General features: G+C 35.6%; 1 protein-coding gene across 1 annotated transcript in view; it reads left to right on the top strand.

Moving 5' to 3' along the window:
* LOC113504164 (serine proteinase stubble-like) overlaps positions 1-19,628 on the top strand; it is a 38,840-nt gene that overhangs the window by 6,846 nt on the left and 12,366 nt on the right. The window contains exons 2-4 of the mRNA XM_026886329.1: positions 6,057-7,352; positions 14,820-15,227; positions 15,641-15,709. Of these exons, the coding sequence (XP_026742130.1) occupies positions 6,057-7,352; positions 14,820-15,227; positions 15,641-15,709 (1,773 nt within the window). The remainder of the gene's footprint in view (positions 1-6,056; positions 7,353-14,819; positions 15,228-15,640; positions 15,710-19,628) is intronic.

Raw genomic sequence — 19,628 nt, 5'->3', positions numbered from 1 at the left:
ACACTTAAATCCTAAATCACGGTCGAGTTTGTTTAAGGGCTAATCACAAGTACTCGTAATTATTAAACTACATCGTTCTTGCTTGAATATTGTGCGGTTTAATTCCACACGATTTTGAGCTTTAACAAAATCAACATAAAGCTTTTTCTTTGTTTTCTATAAACCGGTAAACGAAGAATACTAAACAAGTAGGGAGCAAATCTACTTTTCTGTTGAACAGGCCAGTCCAGAACATCCGCGTGTAACCTGTTTATATTTATTTATAGTCTAAGCTAGGACCTGTAATTATTATTTACTGTTACGACCAGCGGTTAGCAGGAAACGTTTTTAGAGAGCGATAAACTGTGTTGTATTAATGAGGGACTAGCTCTTGAAGTAAGACAGCCTTAGTTGTGGGAGTGAGACAGTGTACTATTTATTGTAGAGCAGCGTCTTCTTTCCACACAATCGTATTTGAAATGATGACAGAGAGTGAATGATGAGAGTGAAAAACTTTCACCCCTACAGTTTTGGTCAAATGGCTTGACAGATTTTTATCAAACATGTTGCAACAGCACTCACACGTTATTCATTTTTAAAACAAACTCAATTAAAGTCGTTGAATCTGTTCGGCAGCTACGATGCTACAGACAGACAGAGAGACACGTCGAACAAAGTAAAGCATAAACAGTAGAGTTATAAACCCTCTCTTCTTTTTGAATCGAGGTTTAAAAATACGCTTCTTATTGAAATAACTTCATTAATGATTCTATTGAATTAAATGATTCTATCAGATATTAAAAAGCTCATTCCTGACAGCGATCCCTTGAAATGCAGTCTGACTAAACTGTTAAGATCAAATCCAGTCTTGCCGGGTTCTCTATCAGTTGGTACTGGTCTTTTTGTAATACAAAGTACTATGTTAAAGAAGTAAGAAAAACTTAAGTAAATAAACAATTTACAATCAGTATTTGTCCTACGAGCGACAATATTATAATGTTTGTTCAAACGTTAGCGTTGAAAGAAATCGCTAAATCGTGTGGAGATTACAAGTCGTACAACTTACGTGATTTATACCTGTGTGTGTGATTTTGAATATAATAACAACGCAATCTAATCTTAAACTAAGCAAAACTTGTATTTTGAGTACTAGACAACTGATAAACATACTTACATATGTATATTTCAAAATACATACATAATGTAGATAAACTACACCCATTCACAGGAACAAATGATCGTGCTCATCACACAAACATTTGTCCTAGGTGGGAATTGAATCCACGACCTCCGGTACCTAAGCGGTCAGGGTCACTAACCACTAGACCAGCAGGCCAGTCAAATTCTAGTAGTTGGAAGGTAACAACGTAAAAAAGAGAAGCTCTTTTTTGTTGTCGATAGAAAATTGTAATATATTAATAAGTAAATTTAAAACCGACTTCAAAACTTCAAAATAGAGGAGGTTCTCAATTTGTCTACATTTTTTCTTTGATTTTTATGTTTGTTACCTCAGGAATAGGGACTGGGTGAACAGTTCTCTTTTAAAAAAATCATCATATTTATACAGAAAAGTTAAGTAAGATTTGTAAGATTAAGTCCACATTCTGCTACGCTTTAATTAGTTACCAGAATGAACATTTAGTCATACAACACAAAGTCCTTGTTATCTCTATATGAATACACCTTTAAGTAAATGTGTTTTTAATGTCGTGCCTGACTAATAAGAGGCGAGTCGAACATTCCGTGAGTCACCACTTTCTTTTCGTTTTACGTATACCGTACGGGAAACCCAGTAAACCAAATATGGAGGCGATATAATATCAAAAGTGGTCTTAAATTTTATGGAAATGATTGTTAAATGTCGATAAAGTTAATTGGTTTTTAAATTTTTCACTTATTTATCAGTGTCTCCTGTGGGTCTTTTTGTTTCTCCCTTTTGGTTGGATAGCGCTAGGTAACTGTAGACAGGTGGCAATGAAGCAATCAATAGTCAAGTGTGTGTAGGTCACCAATGCGTGCAATGTGTTGCGGATTCGAACCCGTGTGGGACAAGTTTAGTGTTTGTGTGATCCATGAATGCTTGTTCTGAGTCTTGTTGTCTTTATGTATGCAATTTGAATGTTTATGAAACCTATCGCACCAACAGGATTACATGCGATAGGTTTCAGAAAAATTCACAAAGACACCTAGACTCAGAGAAGCATTCGTAGATCACAAAAAAGCTTGTTTTACGCGGGGTCGAACCTCGACACGGCTCGCACATTGGGTTTGGCGTAGTCACTACTCGGCTATCTGTGTAGTCAGAGTCACAACGCTATTCTCTCGTATCTAAAGTACAAAAAACATAGGTAACATAAAGCTACGCCTCAAGTCAAAACCCAGGATAAGTTTTTGTCTCACGTGGAACCAAAAAACTGAATTCGCAAGGTTTCGTAAATTATCTCTAGAATAATTACATAAAATCTTTTGTACTACACTACAAAGGATAATAGAGATTTGATAACACCTATTAATTACACAGAAGCATAATTAGGAAATATATATTCACGGACGATTGTATTAAGACGTAATATTACGACGCATTGTATCTGAAACATAAATACGAGTTCAGTATATTACAAAATCCATAAAAAGATTTAAAGTAGACTTCCTTTGAGTAATTAGCATAATGAACTGTTTTTATAAACACTAACATTGTATTTCATGAACATTGATAGATCATGTATCTCCGTTGCGGATAAAACATGGATAAAAATCGAGGTTAAGCTACATACATATTATTTAAATAACTCTTGAAATAAAAAACTTTTGATCTTGAATTTGAAGGCTCCCCATCTATTACTAAACTACTTTCTTTTTCTTTTGCATATGTGTACAAAAGCTAAAGTGACGAGAGTCCATGCATCACTTGACCAGTTTTTTTAAATTATATAATACTGTCATTAAGACATTTAGTTCATATTTTAATCGTTAATCGAATGTAAAGGAATCCCATAAATTATGTTTTTGATATTTTAACTTAAAAGGGCACTTCCAGACATTTTTATTTCGTGAACAAATAAATACACTACTAACACCAAAACACTCTTGTTATATTATATTCGATGCAACGGTTTACTCGTACGTATTTATCGGGATTACCCTACTATATTCGGACTAAACCGGAGTCCTTAATCATGAACTGATGCATACCACCATCTTTTACAGTATTCCCAACTGTATTTTGATAATATACAGATGGGATATTCCCATCTGATTTCTACAATATACCGTCTACCACAGACCGCAAGAAAGCAATATTATCAATCAATTATAAACTATGTCAGAAGAGTAAGAAATACTTGTTTACAAACGGTACTTCGAGACGAACTCGACCACTGTGCACGTACGGTACAGTAATTCAATTACATTGGTTATATTAGAATTGTATATGGTCAGATTTATATGGTACATAATACGGTTACGTTTATTACATAATATTGAAAATAATGTGGTGATGATCAGTGATCAGTTTTGATCGAAAAATGTTAACGATTTTTGAGGTTTTATTCTGATATTTTTCTGTTATAGGAACAGTTATGTAATTTTTGTATGTAAATTCGTATTTTTGGGGTATTACTGTTGGTTGGCTAAGTTTTCAATAATAGCCGCATCAAAGAACATGTTGTACAACATGACGTTTGATGTTTTGTTGGTAATTCAACCTCTCAATTCAATTCTGATGTTCGCGGCTTTCTAAAAAACGTTTTGATATTGATATTGCAGTGATTTAGCATATAGTAAAAAAAAATCTTCAGGTCTAGGAGTTTCAATTAAATATCTCTGCTTAAACAATTTAGAGTCACTTTAATCCCAAGTACTGAATAAAGTAAAACTACTAAATTCCACATCCATAGTGGCAACGGTTAAACTTGTTTTTGGAGTTAATCTGTCGGTCAAAAATGGTGGAACCCGTTATAAGTTTGAATGGTCAGTGCCGGTACTCGGTAACGAACGGTTTGTGTACACACTTCTACGTAAGGACGAACCCGGTTTTGATGGGTCTGTCTGTTTTGATAGGTCATTTTAGCGAATGTATTGTAAGCATAGTCGAGTGTTTTAGCCCTTATCATTTTTCACTTTTAATATCACTTGGCTGGTTCCATGCGGCCCAGAATAGAGAGTCGTGGAAGGATTTGGGAGAGGCCTTTGCCCAGCAGTGGAACACAGTGGGCTAGAGAAAAAAAAAACACTATTTATAAGGATTGCAAACACCAAAGACAAGGTCCCGTCCATCTCACTGCCTATCTGACAGCAGTTGAAATTTTAGAGACGATTTATTTCTGTTGACGCTATAACAACATATGCTAAACTAAAAACGAAAATCGAGGCTAAGCAGCGCTTATTAAGGTCATAATTTTGTTGTACCTACATTATTGTTGTACATTTGTTGGGTGCAAAATAAACCAAAAGATAACTATCAATTGAATACCATGACTTTAACCACCGTTTACAATGGTATCTGATTTATTTTCGTCAAACTCTATTTTAAGTCCAAGTAAATAAATAGATTTTATTCTTCTTCTTTTACCTTGCATAGAGCTATTCCCCTACAAGTCTGATACTGAGTAGAATAGTAGAGAGAGAGAGAGAGAGAGGTGGGTGCTCTTGTTTTTGATCCCACCCGACCCAGAAAGAAGCACTGACGCTTACACTGGAATTTTGACAAAACCATATAAACTGAAGAATTTATAACCTGACCAACTTGCTAATTATCTAACGTAAAATTCAATTGGTACCGCCATCTATTGATAGCATCTGTTATTCGTTAGAAGGCTACTGTTAGATAAACTTGAGGAAAACTCTGTAGATGTCGCTATTGGTATCGATTTTAAGAATAAAATTTAGTATTTTTTGCCTCCTCGGTTTAATTTAATTTAGATAATTTCATCTGTTTTTGACAAGTTCGTTAGATACTCTTATGTCTTAGCTGGGGTAATAAGAACTGGGGCTCAGAAATAAGAAGTAGTCCTGACACCTTAATAAAAGTCAACCTAGACCTAAATTTTTTTAAGTATTAAAAATTTACAAGGACGTGATTTAGTTTGACGTCAAGAATTCTTTTTATTCTTCCTTTTGGGGCTTCTGGAACTAGAGGGTTGAATAATGACTTTAATTACTAAGGCTCCGCTGTCTGTTCGTCTGTTCATCAGTCTGCCACTACCTGTATCTCATGATTCGTAGTATTTAACCAGAATGAGTAATCACATATACCTCATATGTGATTACTCATTCTGGTTAAAAATCATTATCAAAAAAATGAAATTCGAAGCTAAGCCACCTTTGGTACGGTCATATATTTGATGATTAAATAGTTTCTTTTAAAAAAATGTTTTTTTTTTGTACAGAAAGACTGACTCACATTTTAGTGATTTCTTATTTTTAAAAGCAAAGAACATATGACTCACTTTGTGTCTCACTAACGAAATAAATAGGTTTTTTTTTATAACCAACCTACGCCATTAACAAAGTCAAATAGTAATGATTTGTCATTAATTAACAACGATGGCGCCAAAATTTTAATTTTATTCAATATATTTTTACGACATAAAATCGAAAGGGAATTCGGAATCCGTTACATGAGAATAATAAATACTGTTGAGGTGTAAAAATAACTTAGTAAATTATACACACATTTATTAACTAACTAATTTAGGTATTCAATTAACGCCAAATAAGGCGGAAATTTATAAGCTTAATATGTTGCTGTAGTTGGAAGTAATTTCTAATTACGTGATCTTATCAAAGCGCTACTTTTCTTTAATATTATGGTTTTCTAATACTAAGAATACTATACTTTAAAAGAAATGGTAATTAACAGTCTGGTCTGTTGAACAAGTCTATCGCCAACCTAACCGACTGTTAAAATGGCATTAATTTATACCCGCATCTTAAACAAGTGTGTCCAAATTTGATTATTTATTTTTATCATCTAGGTCAAAAAAACAAAATAAAAAATTACATGAATATTTATCATCTTCACAATATTTTATTGCCGATAACTGAAACATATTAACCTATTTTTTCTATCTCTCCAGGTCCAGTGCCACTAGCTAGAAATATAAGACACTTGCCGTGCATATCAAGAAGAACGGCTCAAGAAGGACTGTGTATGTTCGCCATAGATTGCCTAAAAGCCAATGGTACCCATCTCGGAACCTGCATCGACAGATTCTACTTTGGATCCTGCTGTCAAATACCAGATAAGACCATCCTACCACAGATAATAGGCAATAACATCGATGATAACTCAATAGACAGTGCTAACTTCGTCCATCCACAAATTGAAGACAAAGTTCCGCCTACAGGTAGTAAGATACCAGATATATTCCCTACGAAAACAACGACGGAAAAGATAGAAACTACAGTCACTGAAAAACCTACTTCTGTTCTAGATAGAACAGAATCTATTAGTTTAGAAACTAAATCTGATGAACAAACTACTATTGATAACAAGATAGTTAACGATGAAGTTAAATTGACTACAGTTGCTATCGTTGAAACTACAGTTAAACCTGAGAGTAAAGCTACTGAAACTCCAATAACAGAAATACCTATAAAGCTATCTACATTCCAAACGGTGTCTAGTGATGTTAATAATATAGTTACAGATAAGACTCAATCTGATAGCTATGAGGTTACAAAAGCTACAACAACAGCTAAACCTAAGCCTACACGAAAACCTGTAAGACCTACATTCAGACCGACACATAAGCCATACAACCACACTAGACCTCAATACTCATCCACATACAAACCTAGGCCCGTTAAACCAGTTTACAATACTACTAGGAAACCACCGTACAGACCACCTAGCAAGCGGCCATCAACGAAAATACCTTTACCAATCCCGCCTAGACTAAACATAACTATACTACCTCAATCAACAAGTTCCAAACCTATATTCACTCGTCCATCATCAGTATCTATAACATACATCAACAACACCGCTTCATCGACAACAACTACAACCACAACAACTACTACAACTACTGCTGCACCTACAACTTCAACAACTATCGCACCTGTAACACAAAAAGATATTGAAGTCACAACCACTGAAGCAGCTGTTACTGAAACTGAAAAACCGACTGAGAAAACGACGATTTCTGAAGCAACTGTTGAAACGACGGTTACGGAAGCCGTTAAAGAAACGACAGTTCAAGTTACGGAGACAGCTGAAGCTACTTCTACTACGGAAGCAGAGCAAGTGGTTACGGATACCGAAGCTACTACGTCACCGATTGTGACGTCAGCGTCTACGGAAGGGGCGAAGGTGGAAACGACGTCTGAAGAGGCTGCGAAAGAACCGGAAAGAGTTACTGAAAGTGATGGTAAGTTATTTGAATTTGAACTTATATGTTTTTTAGTATTGCTATTGAGGAGGTTAATCCAAGAATTGTGTGTAGGGATAAATGGTGACACTTTATCATTGAGGTGTTTGTGAAATTGAGGGTAGCTCTTGTAGGATATTTCGGATTGAAAATTTGTTGTGCAGAATCTGATAAGACAAGATTACCCTGTGTCATCTTGGGCAATGGAATTTCTAATCGGAGTCAATGCAACAGGAATATAGGCATTTTCTTTCGATGTCAATTTATGTTTGAGCGATTTGCAAACTTAAATCCTAATACTTTAATGATATCTTGAAGCGGTTCTCATGCACCTTTATGATCCCAATCAAATCCATCTACTTAATGCTTTATCATTATAATTTCATCTTTACACATTGATAAATGAGTAACTAAAGAAATACCGCTTAGAATTTAGTCATCTATGTTTTTGTCACCCACCTACACATTCTGAGAAAAAAGTTCAATGACTCAATGGGTTTGTTTGACGAACAGACCAAAATTTGTTTGTTTACTAATTTATAGCGGTTCTACCTGCTAATATTTGCATTTGCAATGCATAAAGTAGCGAATTCCACACATTTCAATTTAAGTGGGAAAGAATTTGGGGCAACCGCAAATTGGAAAAAGTTAAGTGTGTATCTTTGTAAAGTCGTGATGAACGAAATATGTTTTATTGCCAGCAGTTACATGAACTATAAAATTAGCTAGCCTCATATTGGTCTTACTGAACTGATGTACATTGCAATGCCACGTCCATTTGTCTTTATATTTCTTTTGATTCCTATCCATCTTCCGCTGCAGGTATAATGTTTCTATTCCTCCACTTACTTACCGAATCTCCCTTCGTTCAATTGCATATTATGAGGTTTTGGTACTCCTCCTATTCAATACTTCTTTTCAATTTAATTATGTCCGAAAGACAATATTTTCTTCGACACACCAAACTTAAGCGCGAGATGGTATTCGTTGGTTTTCATTCTAAGTATCTAGATTCTAACTTTATGTTTCAAATTCTTCCATAATTCAATTCCATCCAAAGGTTGTCTGGAAGAGATTGCTTTTTATCGATAAGACCGCCTTTTGTACTCATCATATTTGTTTGTATTGACCTAAATTGTTTTTCCTTATAACAATAAAGAGTATTCTATCTATCTATCTATCTATGGGTAGCTATGACGGGAAAGCAAAAACATTTTTTTGATATGTTTGGTCGAGGTCACCACGACAAACCCACTGTGTGCGACGTTTCGTGGGTTCGATTCCCGCGTACTGTAAACGTTAATGTGATCCACGAATGCTTATCCCGAATCTAGTTTTATTTGTGTACTAGCTGTGCCCGCGACTTCGTTCGCGTGGTTGTTGAGAACAAAACAACGTCGTTTGCGTCTCGATGCTCTCTTGAGACCACCAAGTTGCGGTCCGTGTTCTTTGTGAACTTAAACGTGACTCCCTTTCGGTGAACGTTTCAGATTCACGTGAAAGAGCGATGTGCTCTCGGTTAGCAGATAACCGTGCTTCACGATCTTCTTCCGATTCCTGAGACCTACTAAGTCTCATCCTTTTCGCATTTCGGCTATGCAGCGAAAGGTTAGGTTTTTTCTTTGAGGCATTTTCAAGGAAAATTTAAGCATAAAAAAACCAACAACACTTATGACCGAATAGCCTACAAACGTAAAAGAACGGTGCGTCGAACAGTCTAAAGCCGCGTATGCACGTACGAATAAATTTGTTGAGTTACATGATACGCAACAACTTGGTTCGCACGTGCGTACCACTATCGAACATCGAACACTCTGTTCGTCAAACATGTTCGCGGCGATCCTTGTAGTGTGTTCTGTATGGACGGTGTTCGAAGAGCTTTAATAAATGTTACGCAACAAAACTGTTCGTATACCTAGATCTGGGCGGGGTGCGGGCCCGTTATCGCAGTGCGGATCCATCTAGGATCCGTTTTAGGAAACAACATTTCGTGAATCACTGCGAACATCAAAAAATTCTCCGCTACTTCACAATCGACCACTTCCAGCGGCGCCGTCATGGCTACTAAGATAGAGTTCACGACTGTTGTTCGCGAACTCGACTCGAACTATGTTTGCGTTCGTGTTCGAATATGCCGTCCATACGTACGAACCAAATGTTCGGGTCTGGTGTTTGTGTTCGCTATGTTCGTGGTCGTACGTGCGTACGCGCCTTAAGTATGACAACGAATCGTCTGTTCGTGGTCGTGACTCAACGAATTGGCTAAGTTACTGTAAAACGATTGGCACTATTAGATACAAACTACGAAGTAAATAAAATACTACTTTCCTACTTCAAACCAATGACCAAAGGAAACCAAACAGCCAATACTTATATTTCGACCAATTTAGAACAACGATTATCTTCCAAGCAACCTAAGACCTTTAACGACACACTCCAGAACTTTTAAGACACCAAACGAAACCCAATTTTTCAAGTAAACACGGTCGACGTGATTCTCGCGCGGAATCTCTTAACACCGCGATTCAGAAAATGACGTCATTTGCACAACGCCATCTATCGGATTTGGATTTCAACTATCAACATTAGTTCTATTTTTAGTCTTAAGATGTCGTTGCAAGTACTATACTGAATTGCGTAACGTAATATTTTACTTCTTGAACTCACTAAATTAATCATATCTTTTGATAGAGTGAACCGATTTCGATGAAATAAAAACTAAGTTATACCTCAAGTTGCGTTTAATTTTTGTATATAAACATTGTCTGCATTGAATTCGTAGATTTTACGTGATGCGCGCACAAACAAACAGATAAACAGACAAACAGACAAAAATTTCAAAAATTATGGAAATGGGTTCTGTTACTTATCTTTTCACACGCTGGCTATTTTTTTTTTCAATTTCTTCAATGTACAAAAATTACTTTTCTACAGATTTATTATATGTATAGATGTGTCTTGAATGTTTGTGAAACCTCTCGCGAAACAAGGATTAAATCTTTCGTGGGGGAGTAGTTTAAAAAGAAGATATTCTGAGAGCTTTATCTCATAAAAAAATATTGACAAAGTTTCATCAAAAATTTTTGAATATCAGGTTCAATATGTCGTTTGACTGTCTCTGGATTTGTCGAAGGATTTCAACTGCCTTGAGAAACCCATTATTTTTCAATGCCAAATTAAAATGAGTACTTTTGTAGCTTCCTTTAATAGTTTTTCATTACCTACAAGTACATATATTGACAACGATCATTGCTAGTTATTCAGAAGCACGTCGTACTCACATTTTAAATTGCCAACTATTAAGATATTGTTTTATGGAAGTATTACGTGTGCAGTCTTCACCTTGAATATATACTCTGATAAAGGTTAGGACGGTAATATACTAGAAGAAGTCTAAACTTAAGAAAACAATCTGTATTCTGTTAGAACATTTTTCGGAAGACGTTGGCAAATTGGTATAAAGGATGGTCGTGGTTTTGCAAGACTAATTATGCTTCATTTTCTATGTTCTAATAGACTGCTATTAGTATTATATGATATGATGAATTAGTAGAATTTCTGAACAGTCTATATTTTTTAAAGCTCGAGCTTATTTTATTAAAGGTGCCGCCTTATCATCTTCGAATAAAAATCTTTGCCCAGCAATTATATTTTCACGAAATTTGCTAAATAAATATTTTATAAAACCTGGACCAACACATAGTTAGATCGAACAATAGCTTTATCCTGATTTTATGTTGTCCTGGTATCATTTTCCATTTGTAGTGGGCAGATACAAAAATACGAATCCACAGCAAATCGCCCAGTGTTGGCTAGTTTTAAATATTTTGGCAATTCGTGCCATCAGAGGAAACAGCACAAAAGCAAAGTGTTCCTAATGACATTAGTAACAATAATCTTCCTAGATGCGGTGATATCTGGAATCAAACCGCAGTTTGAGGTCGGTAACCTAAGCTTGACTTATCAACCGCGTCACGTATTCAGGTCAAACTCGCGCCGGGTCAAACACATTGTATTGCCTCAGTGAAATTGTAACCTCACTTTCTTTTTATATCATAGATTTGTGGGAAATAGGCAATCTGTATTACGTTGGTTTTTGTATGTAATTTACTGTAATTTTGAGGATTGGAGACTTACTTACTTTTTGGTTGACAATTCGTTACAATATGGGTTATTATGTTTTGTGCCATTTTTTGGGATTTTCCTCATCATATGTGCAACTTCAGTCGAGTGACATTTGTACAATCAATAACGCCCAAATACATAAAATTTTACAGAGTTAAATATTTACAAGTTAAAAAACAAAAACATATTAAATTAAAGCATCAAAAAATTCATCGGCATCGCTGCCGGCTGGGAGTGTGCCCAAAAGGCTGGCAGCATTGCCACGTTGAATGGCAATGCTAATCCTCTGAGCGAGGTAAAAGCCAGCCTTTGGGTCACGAGAAGTGTCAACGAGACGCTTTGCTAGGTCTTTAAAAAGCGTTTTGGCACTCGGCCCCCACGGCCTAAAAGTTACAAACCCCATGAAAATGACATTTCTATTCGATAAGTCACATGGTTCAGATCTGTCATTTCCATATATACATTAGATTCTAGTCATTAGTTTAGCTAAATCATTCGGCTAAAAAGGCAGCTACGATCAAACACAGCTGGTTAAAAGCTTTCCATCCTCTTTTCAGACAGTTGCTTTTGTCTTATTTGTCTCTCATCCAAGTTTTGTTGATTTTCTTAATGAAGCCATTATCATAAGCACAGGCATTAAAAATGACATTTATATTCTAAAATTTTAAAACCCTTTTAAAGATTGGTCTTACATACCCCGCCAGCAATATTCATCCATTTGTCTATAAACAAAGTATTTCATACACAGAGTTATCAAACCAAACAGATCTAGCATAAAGTTTGTTGTGGGTTTATTGGCTCTCGTCCAAGTCAACGGTACTGGTCCAGCCATCGATCACGACAACTTACTTTCCGTGACCATGGTGTTCCACTTACTATTGTGACTGCACGATACTCGTGAGAAATGGCTAAACCAGGTTTTTGAAAAATATCTTTTAAAATAAACGTTATTTTGAATGTATTTAAGAATAATAGATTTGAAAAATCTAAATTTCCTGCCTTTTTAAATGTCACTCCACACTAATTTTATCAAAATCGGTCCGGCCGTTTTTATAGTTGTAAATTGCACTGTCATTGGATTTTAAGCTACCCTGAAAATTTCACCCTGCTAGCTTATGATAGCATACCATACAAATCACATGCACAATGACACCCAGACTTAGAACAGGCATTTGTGGATCACACAAATACGTGTCCTGCGGATCGAACCTGCGACAGAACGCGTACAGTGGTTTTTTCGTGGTAACCTCAACCATTCGGCTTCATTTCGCCTATCCGTGCAGTCATACAAACAACAAGGAGCTGTATTTGCAAGGGGCAGCTGCTTATCCGACTTCCTCAATCCAATCACCTGGGCAACACTGGTTGCCAGACTGTCTATTTAAAGCCAAATTTCCTTTTAAATCAAAAACGACGAACGCCATCTCAGTCTGCCTGTGACCATGATACCTGCAAAGTTTTCGAAACGTCGGGAACTAAAATCTAAAATTAAACCGCGAAAAAATCCGTAAAAGTAGTTTCATTTCAAAATCAAAAATTTTCAAATTACATAACATTATGCATACAAACCGCCTTATGTTCAAGAATCAGTACCGTAAAATTATGTGTAACGGGTATTTTTAATACTATGATAATGCTACGGGACCTATTGTTAGCAAAGTTTGCCAAATTATACATGTAACTGTTATGTTGCTGTACTGACGGCACGGATAGCCGAGTGGTTGAGATGACCTCGCCAAACCCACTGTGCCCGTCGTGTCGCGGGTTCGATCCCCGCGTAGGACAAGCATTTGTGTGATCCACAAATGCTTGTTCTGAGTCTGGGTGGGTTTTTGTACCCAAACATTAAATGGAACCATGTTACTAAGTCGCTTGTCCATGCGTCTGTCACCACCCTGTATCTAACGATAGCTAGACACTTTACATTTTCACAGATAAGGTATTTCTGTTGCTGATATAATAATGAAAGCAATACTTTACATCGATTAATACATTTAAGTATTTTTAGAAAAGAAGCATTCACAAAGAATAAAATGGTCGCTGTTTTATTCTGTCTCAACTTAACAATGAATTTTAACCTACGTATAGTAAAAAGTGTCTGCCTAATGTTTTTAAACTTCCGCAAATAAACATCAGATTCGTGTCAACCTCTATCTAGAGGTCGTCCTTATCTAAGATGGGTTGCTAAAAGCAAGGTAAATCATTTCGTGCGAATTTCATTACAAAAGCTATTCAGGAGTACTTCTTTAAAGAATTTTAATAAAAGTAATTGAAGAAAAAACTTCAAAACATTTAAATACATGTGTAAAGAAAGAGGTTTTATTTCAGTTATGGTATCTTGATTAAACCAGTAAAGTGTGGGTTGGTTTCGCGATCCTGAGGCCCCTGAGGGTTCCGTTCAACTACATAATCTAAATAAAAAGAACATTTTACAACATCATATTTTTTTAAGAACCAAAACCTACAACTGACTTCGAATAAAAACTACTGAGCAAAACTTGATGAAATTATAATGAAACCGAAATAACAGCTATAAAAACGGATCATCCAGTCCGAAGTTTGAACTTCGGAACCTTCTAAGATTACCAACACAAAAAATATAGAGACAAATTAGGAATTCTTCCTTTTTAAAGTCGACGTTAAAAAAGTGTCCCATCAAATTTATATCCGTACCAACCATTGCTTAACTACCGGTGCCAAGATTTTTTGCCTTCAACATAAGATTATCGTCTGTAAACTGAAAATGAATACATCCTCTTTAAGATAATCTGTTACAACGACTTATTTCCTGTTCATACTAAACACAGGCTAGCAAAAAATAAATTATTACTTACTCCACCATTTTCCTTATGTAAAAACTTAGCGTGAACTATATTATGTAACTGATTTAAGAGTAGAACTTTATGAAGGTGTACTATCCTACTATTATTCATACTATAATTGTCATTCTTTCACGCAACAACTACAGAACGGATTTAGACGAAACTTGGTACACAGATAGTTTATAACTAGGATTAACACATCCAATTATGTTCCCGTATGATCATTTGCGATTTGTAGTGGGCCGTCCCGCGGGCAACAGCTAGTCTATGTATAAAAAAGCTTGTATGTTTGCAATATTGTTATTATATTATGTGTGGTACATGTTGCAAACTTCGTGAGTTTGTTTCGAAGTTTCTTCGGAGGGAGCTAGTTAGGTTATTTGGACTACAGCTAGCTCAAAATATGACATGTAAAAATGACAACATTTCTCCTATTATTAAATGCTGCCACTTGATCCTATTTGCAAAATAAACTATTTCATTTACCTTCGCTTAATTTCATAAATATTAAATGTTTCAGAAAAATGGCAAACTGAAGGCTGGGTATTAATATCAACGATACCACCAAAACCAGAAACAACGACTACTACGACAACAACACCACCACCAACTACAACAACCACAAAAACTACAACAAAAACTACAACATCAACAACAACAACAACAACAGCAGCACCATTAACAACCACATCAACAGCATTACCCGAAACAACTACCACTACAACCGAAGCGCCTACAACTCAACTGTCGTCATCTACAACCACAACTACAACTGAGTTACCGTCGTCTACAACTCAGCGTGCAGAAACAACAGTTGTTACTTCAACTTCAAGTCAAGGATTAACTACTTTCAGTTCTGTTTCCTCTGAAAATGTAACTGAGAGTGATAATGGTACTATAAGTACCACTGAAAGTGCTAAGACTACTGGTAAGTTTCTTTCTTACAAAGTTTTATTTTATTAATCGATTATTTAAACAAAAGCAGCAGAATATGTACAAGGGTGCTGCTTATTACAAAAGAAATCTACCAGCAGACTCGCGATAGGAGAAATAGTTTATATTGGCTATCAACAAGTGTGAGGCTTAATAGATAATGTATTTTTATTTAGATCGAAGCGAGTTACATTAAAACTTTTTTTTTTCTATACCGGTATTTGCAAATAATCCCATTTAAAGCAGCTACTCGGTCTACCTGGCCTATATTACTTATATATTAAAATTATATATTAAAATTATATATTTAATTATATATTAAAATTGGCCTGGCCATTACATTTTCCTCAGCATAATTTTAAAGGTAAAAAAGAGTTTTACTATTATTAAAACGTATTCTCCTTTCAGAGGATATCACAACAACGGTCATCCCGGAAACCACAACAGCCGCTGTCAACATGTCCAACTATAAGAACGGTGAGTTTTCGTCACAATCAGTTTAGTAGTACTCATTACGATGCATTAAATGTAGATATAAAATAAGTCATAATTTAAAACCAAAAGTCAGTAGTTTGTTTTTATAAGTCGTTTATTTATTTGACACGTGTTTGTATAAAAAGACACAGCAAGATTATCTTTTTGTAAGTGCCTAAATAATTGAAATACAGCTACTGTTTTAATAGGGCCTATCTATACTAATATTAAAAAAGAGGAATTCTTTGTATGTTTGTACTGAATAGGCTCAAAAACTACTGGACCGATTTCAAAATTTATTTTACCACTAGCTGTTGCCCGTGACTTCGTTCCCGTGGGTAGAAGATATAAGTTATGATTTATACCTGCCCTGTTTTTTTTCACAATTTCCATTGTATCTTCGCTCCTATTAGTCGCAGCGTGATGGTTTATAGCCTAAAGCCTTCCTCGATGAATGGTCTTTTCAACACAAAAATAATTTTTCAATTTGGACCAGTATTTTCTGAGATTAGCGCGTTCAAACAAACAAACAAACTCTTCAGTTTTATATATTAGTATAGATTACTTAGAGGGATTCTTCCGAATTCGTACAGGCTATAGTATTTCTATCCCGGAAAATAAGCTTAAGAAATAAATGTCCTTACGTGCGAAGCCGGGGCAGGTCGCTAGTAATCAAGTAAAGTTTTTCTTAAAAACTATCCCCAAAAAATCATTCTTCTTTTCATTATCGGTTTGTTTGTCACATACATACGCTCAGAATTTAATCCTTGTATCGGAGGGAGTTTCACAAACATTCAAGTCATGTACAAAGGTCCCATTTTTTCATGTAGAAAGGAAGGTTTTTGGCCTATTATCTTTACTTAACTTATTGTTATAAAAGCAAGGCAAGTGAAACTAAGATATACTATACAACCACTACAATGTTTGGAACCTTGTATTAATCGTTCTTTGAAACAGTAAAACTGTTCAAGTGCGAGTTGGACTTGCGGTATTTAGGGTTCCATACAAATAGACAAAAGAAAAACAAATTTACTAAAGGTTTAAACGGTTTCATAGTTTTGCGGACTTATATTTATCATATCTATACCGACCGTACTAAATATTCCTGAATCTCGATATTTTATAGTGGTTTTTGTAACACGGTGACAGAAGTGAAAAATTCAACTGCATAGCTATTTTAACGACTCCCCCTTAAAGTCCTTGTGTCGCGGGTGGTTTTACACACTTTCAAAACAAGCATTCTTAGATCACTCAAACACTTGTCCTACGCAGGGATCAAACCGAAACACCTCGCGCTAAGTCGGTTTGGCTTGTTTATCTCAACCACTCGGCTATCCGTGCAATCAATATAACACTTATGACAGACGGGTGAAAACAAAACGGGGTCTTAATAACAGCCATAGGGATTCGAGTACAGAACCCTTGTGATTTTTTGTCACAAATAATCATCCTTCGTGATACATATTTACTTATATTTTTCCTATCATTGTGATCACCAATAAATCAAGAAATGACGGAATAATTAAATCATTATTCGGAATTAATCATCATTTAATAATCATTAGCAGTCCTCGATCCAATCTGACGTTAATTAGTTTACCTCGTAATAATTGTTGTATCGACATTTATAGATTTCTAGTAATGTAAGTCAGATGACAAGATAAGTATAGTTTATTAATAGGTTCATGCCTTAATACTGAAGTTTCATTATATTTTGTAACTCTTTATAAGATCGCTGTACTAGCACTTTTAAAGTTAAACGGCTGTAGAAAGATATATTTTTTTTGTTAAAAAAACGACTCTCGCATTTAGGATTTCAATCCTTGCGTCGAGCGGGTTTCACAAAAAAATAAATCATGTGCATAAAGGCACTTAGGCTCAGAAGAAGCGTTCGTGGATCACACAAATGCTTGTCCTACGCGGGGTCGAACCCGCGACACGATGCGCTCAGTGGGTTTGGCGTGGTGACCTCAACCACTCGGCTATCCGTGCGGACAAACGGCATCTCCTTGCAAACCTGATACAATATTTCTTCAAGTAGTAATAAACCTTAACAACATTTAAGTAATATTTTAGCCGTCAGCCAAACCGTCATGAGCATTTTGTTTGGAGTAATAAGAATCACTTGGTGGGGAAGGTTTTGAGCCTGGGTATGGATGGATATTGGGGAAGAGGATCAAAGAAACCATGGATGGATTATGTTTAAGACGATATGGCTGCAAAGAGTGTTTCTTTTGATATTATTTTATTATAAAAAGGTATGGAAGAAGAAGACATGTTGCGCCGATCCCAAATAAAATAATTGGGATAAGGGCAAGGGAATTATGATTTTACCATTCGTAAATCTATCTTTTTTATCAACTCATTTTCTGACAATACTAATAAGACATATTTTAAAAACAAAATAAAACATAGGTTCTCAATACTATTTTTATTATGTATTATTTTCACGTCTTACACAATGTGAACTTAGATGGTAGGTACATAAGGTTTATACACATTAGTTTTGGAGCATTGTGGGCCCGGTCATAAAACCAGGTTATAATTTAATAACCACAAATAGCCCTAACAATAAAATAAGGAAGTAACTGGCATGACGCTAACTAATTGTTTGATAACTACAGTAATTATAAACCTTTGTTGTATGATTGTTTCGGCTGTTAAACTGTGTGCGCACTGACTGACGGTTTAACTGAGGTCGGACAGTTCAAAGTGCTGTGAACCTGATAGACAAAGGTATTGAGGCAATGTGGGTGTTATAATTCTGGGAGGTTTTTCGTAGCACAAAAAATTGCTCGTAAATCCATGGTGTTTTTTAATACATAACTATGTATGCTATGACGCGTCAGCTCATGATTGAGGACTATCCCGATGAATAAGTGTTAATAAGTGAAAACGGTTATTAAATAAATATTTTATTTATTTCAAACAGCATTCTTTACAATTTCATAACAATAGTCGGACGAATAGACGAGTGGTTGAGGTTACCACGACAAACCGTGTCGTGGGTTCGATCCCCGTGTATAACAAATGCATGTTATGCTTGTGATTCGATTCATTCAGAAATGTTTGTCCTGAGTCTGGGTGTCTTTGTGCATGTAACTTGAATGTTTGTGATACCCTCGTGACACAGCAATTAAATTACTTAATGCAGGAGCCATGTCTTAAAAAGAAAAGAACTAACCCATAATATAACCTACTAGCTGTTGCCCGCGACTTCGTCCCCGTGGGTAGAAGATATAAGTTATGATTTATACCTGCCCTGTTTTTTTCACATTTTCCATTGTACCTTCGCTCCTATTAGTCACAGCGTGATGGTTAATAGCCTAAAGCCTTCCGCGATGAATGGTCTATTCAACACAAAAATATTTTTATAAGCGCGTTCAAACAAAGAAACAAACTCTTCAGCTTTATATATTAGTATAGAAGTATAGATAACAGCTAGGCACAGGTCTCTTAAAGTCTCCGTATACAGAAGTATATAATTTCGCAATATTTTTCGCTCGTGCATACCAAACTTAATTATTATCTAATCAATAAATATGTCTCCGGCGTCACGCACGCGTAGATAAGCCTTAATTACAGATTCATTCGAATGCTGATCAGATGAAAATATTAATAGCAGTTGAATGAATGATGGAAAAATATCTGTGGCTACGATAGAACGGTGGCTAACAGTTAAAATACATCTTGAACATGAATGAAATGGTATTTAGAAATAATTTGTTTAACTTAGATGTTAAAATTCAATATTATGGTAATTCGTAAGTGGTAAGTCATATGCCCAAGGTGTTGGTTCGACTCTAACGCAAGAAAAGTACTACTTAATGTGACTTTTTAAAGTTACCTACATGTACTTTCTTAAGACCAAGACACCACTGATAAACGGTGAAGGAAAACATCGTGAGGAAATCTAAAATTG

This window comes from Trichoplusia ni, chromosome 21, assembly GCF_003590095.1.
Source record: "Trichoplusia ni isolate ovarian cell line Hi5 chromosome 21, tn1, whole genome shotgun sequence".
Lineage (NCBI taxonomy): Eukaryota > Metazoa > Arthropoda > Insecta > Lepidoptera > Noctuidae > Trichoplusia > Trichoplusia ni.
Note: the sequence above shows the minus strand (reverse complement) of the source record. Positions and strands in the feature narration are given on the sequence as shown.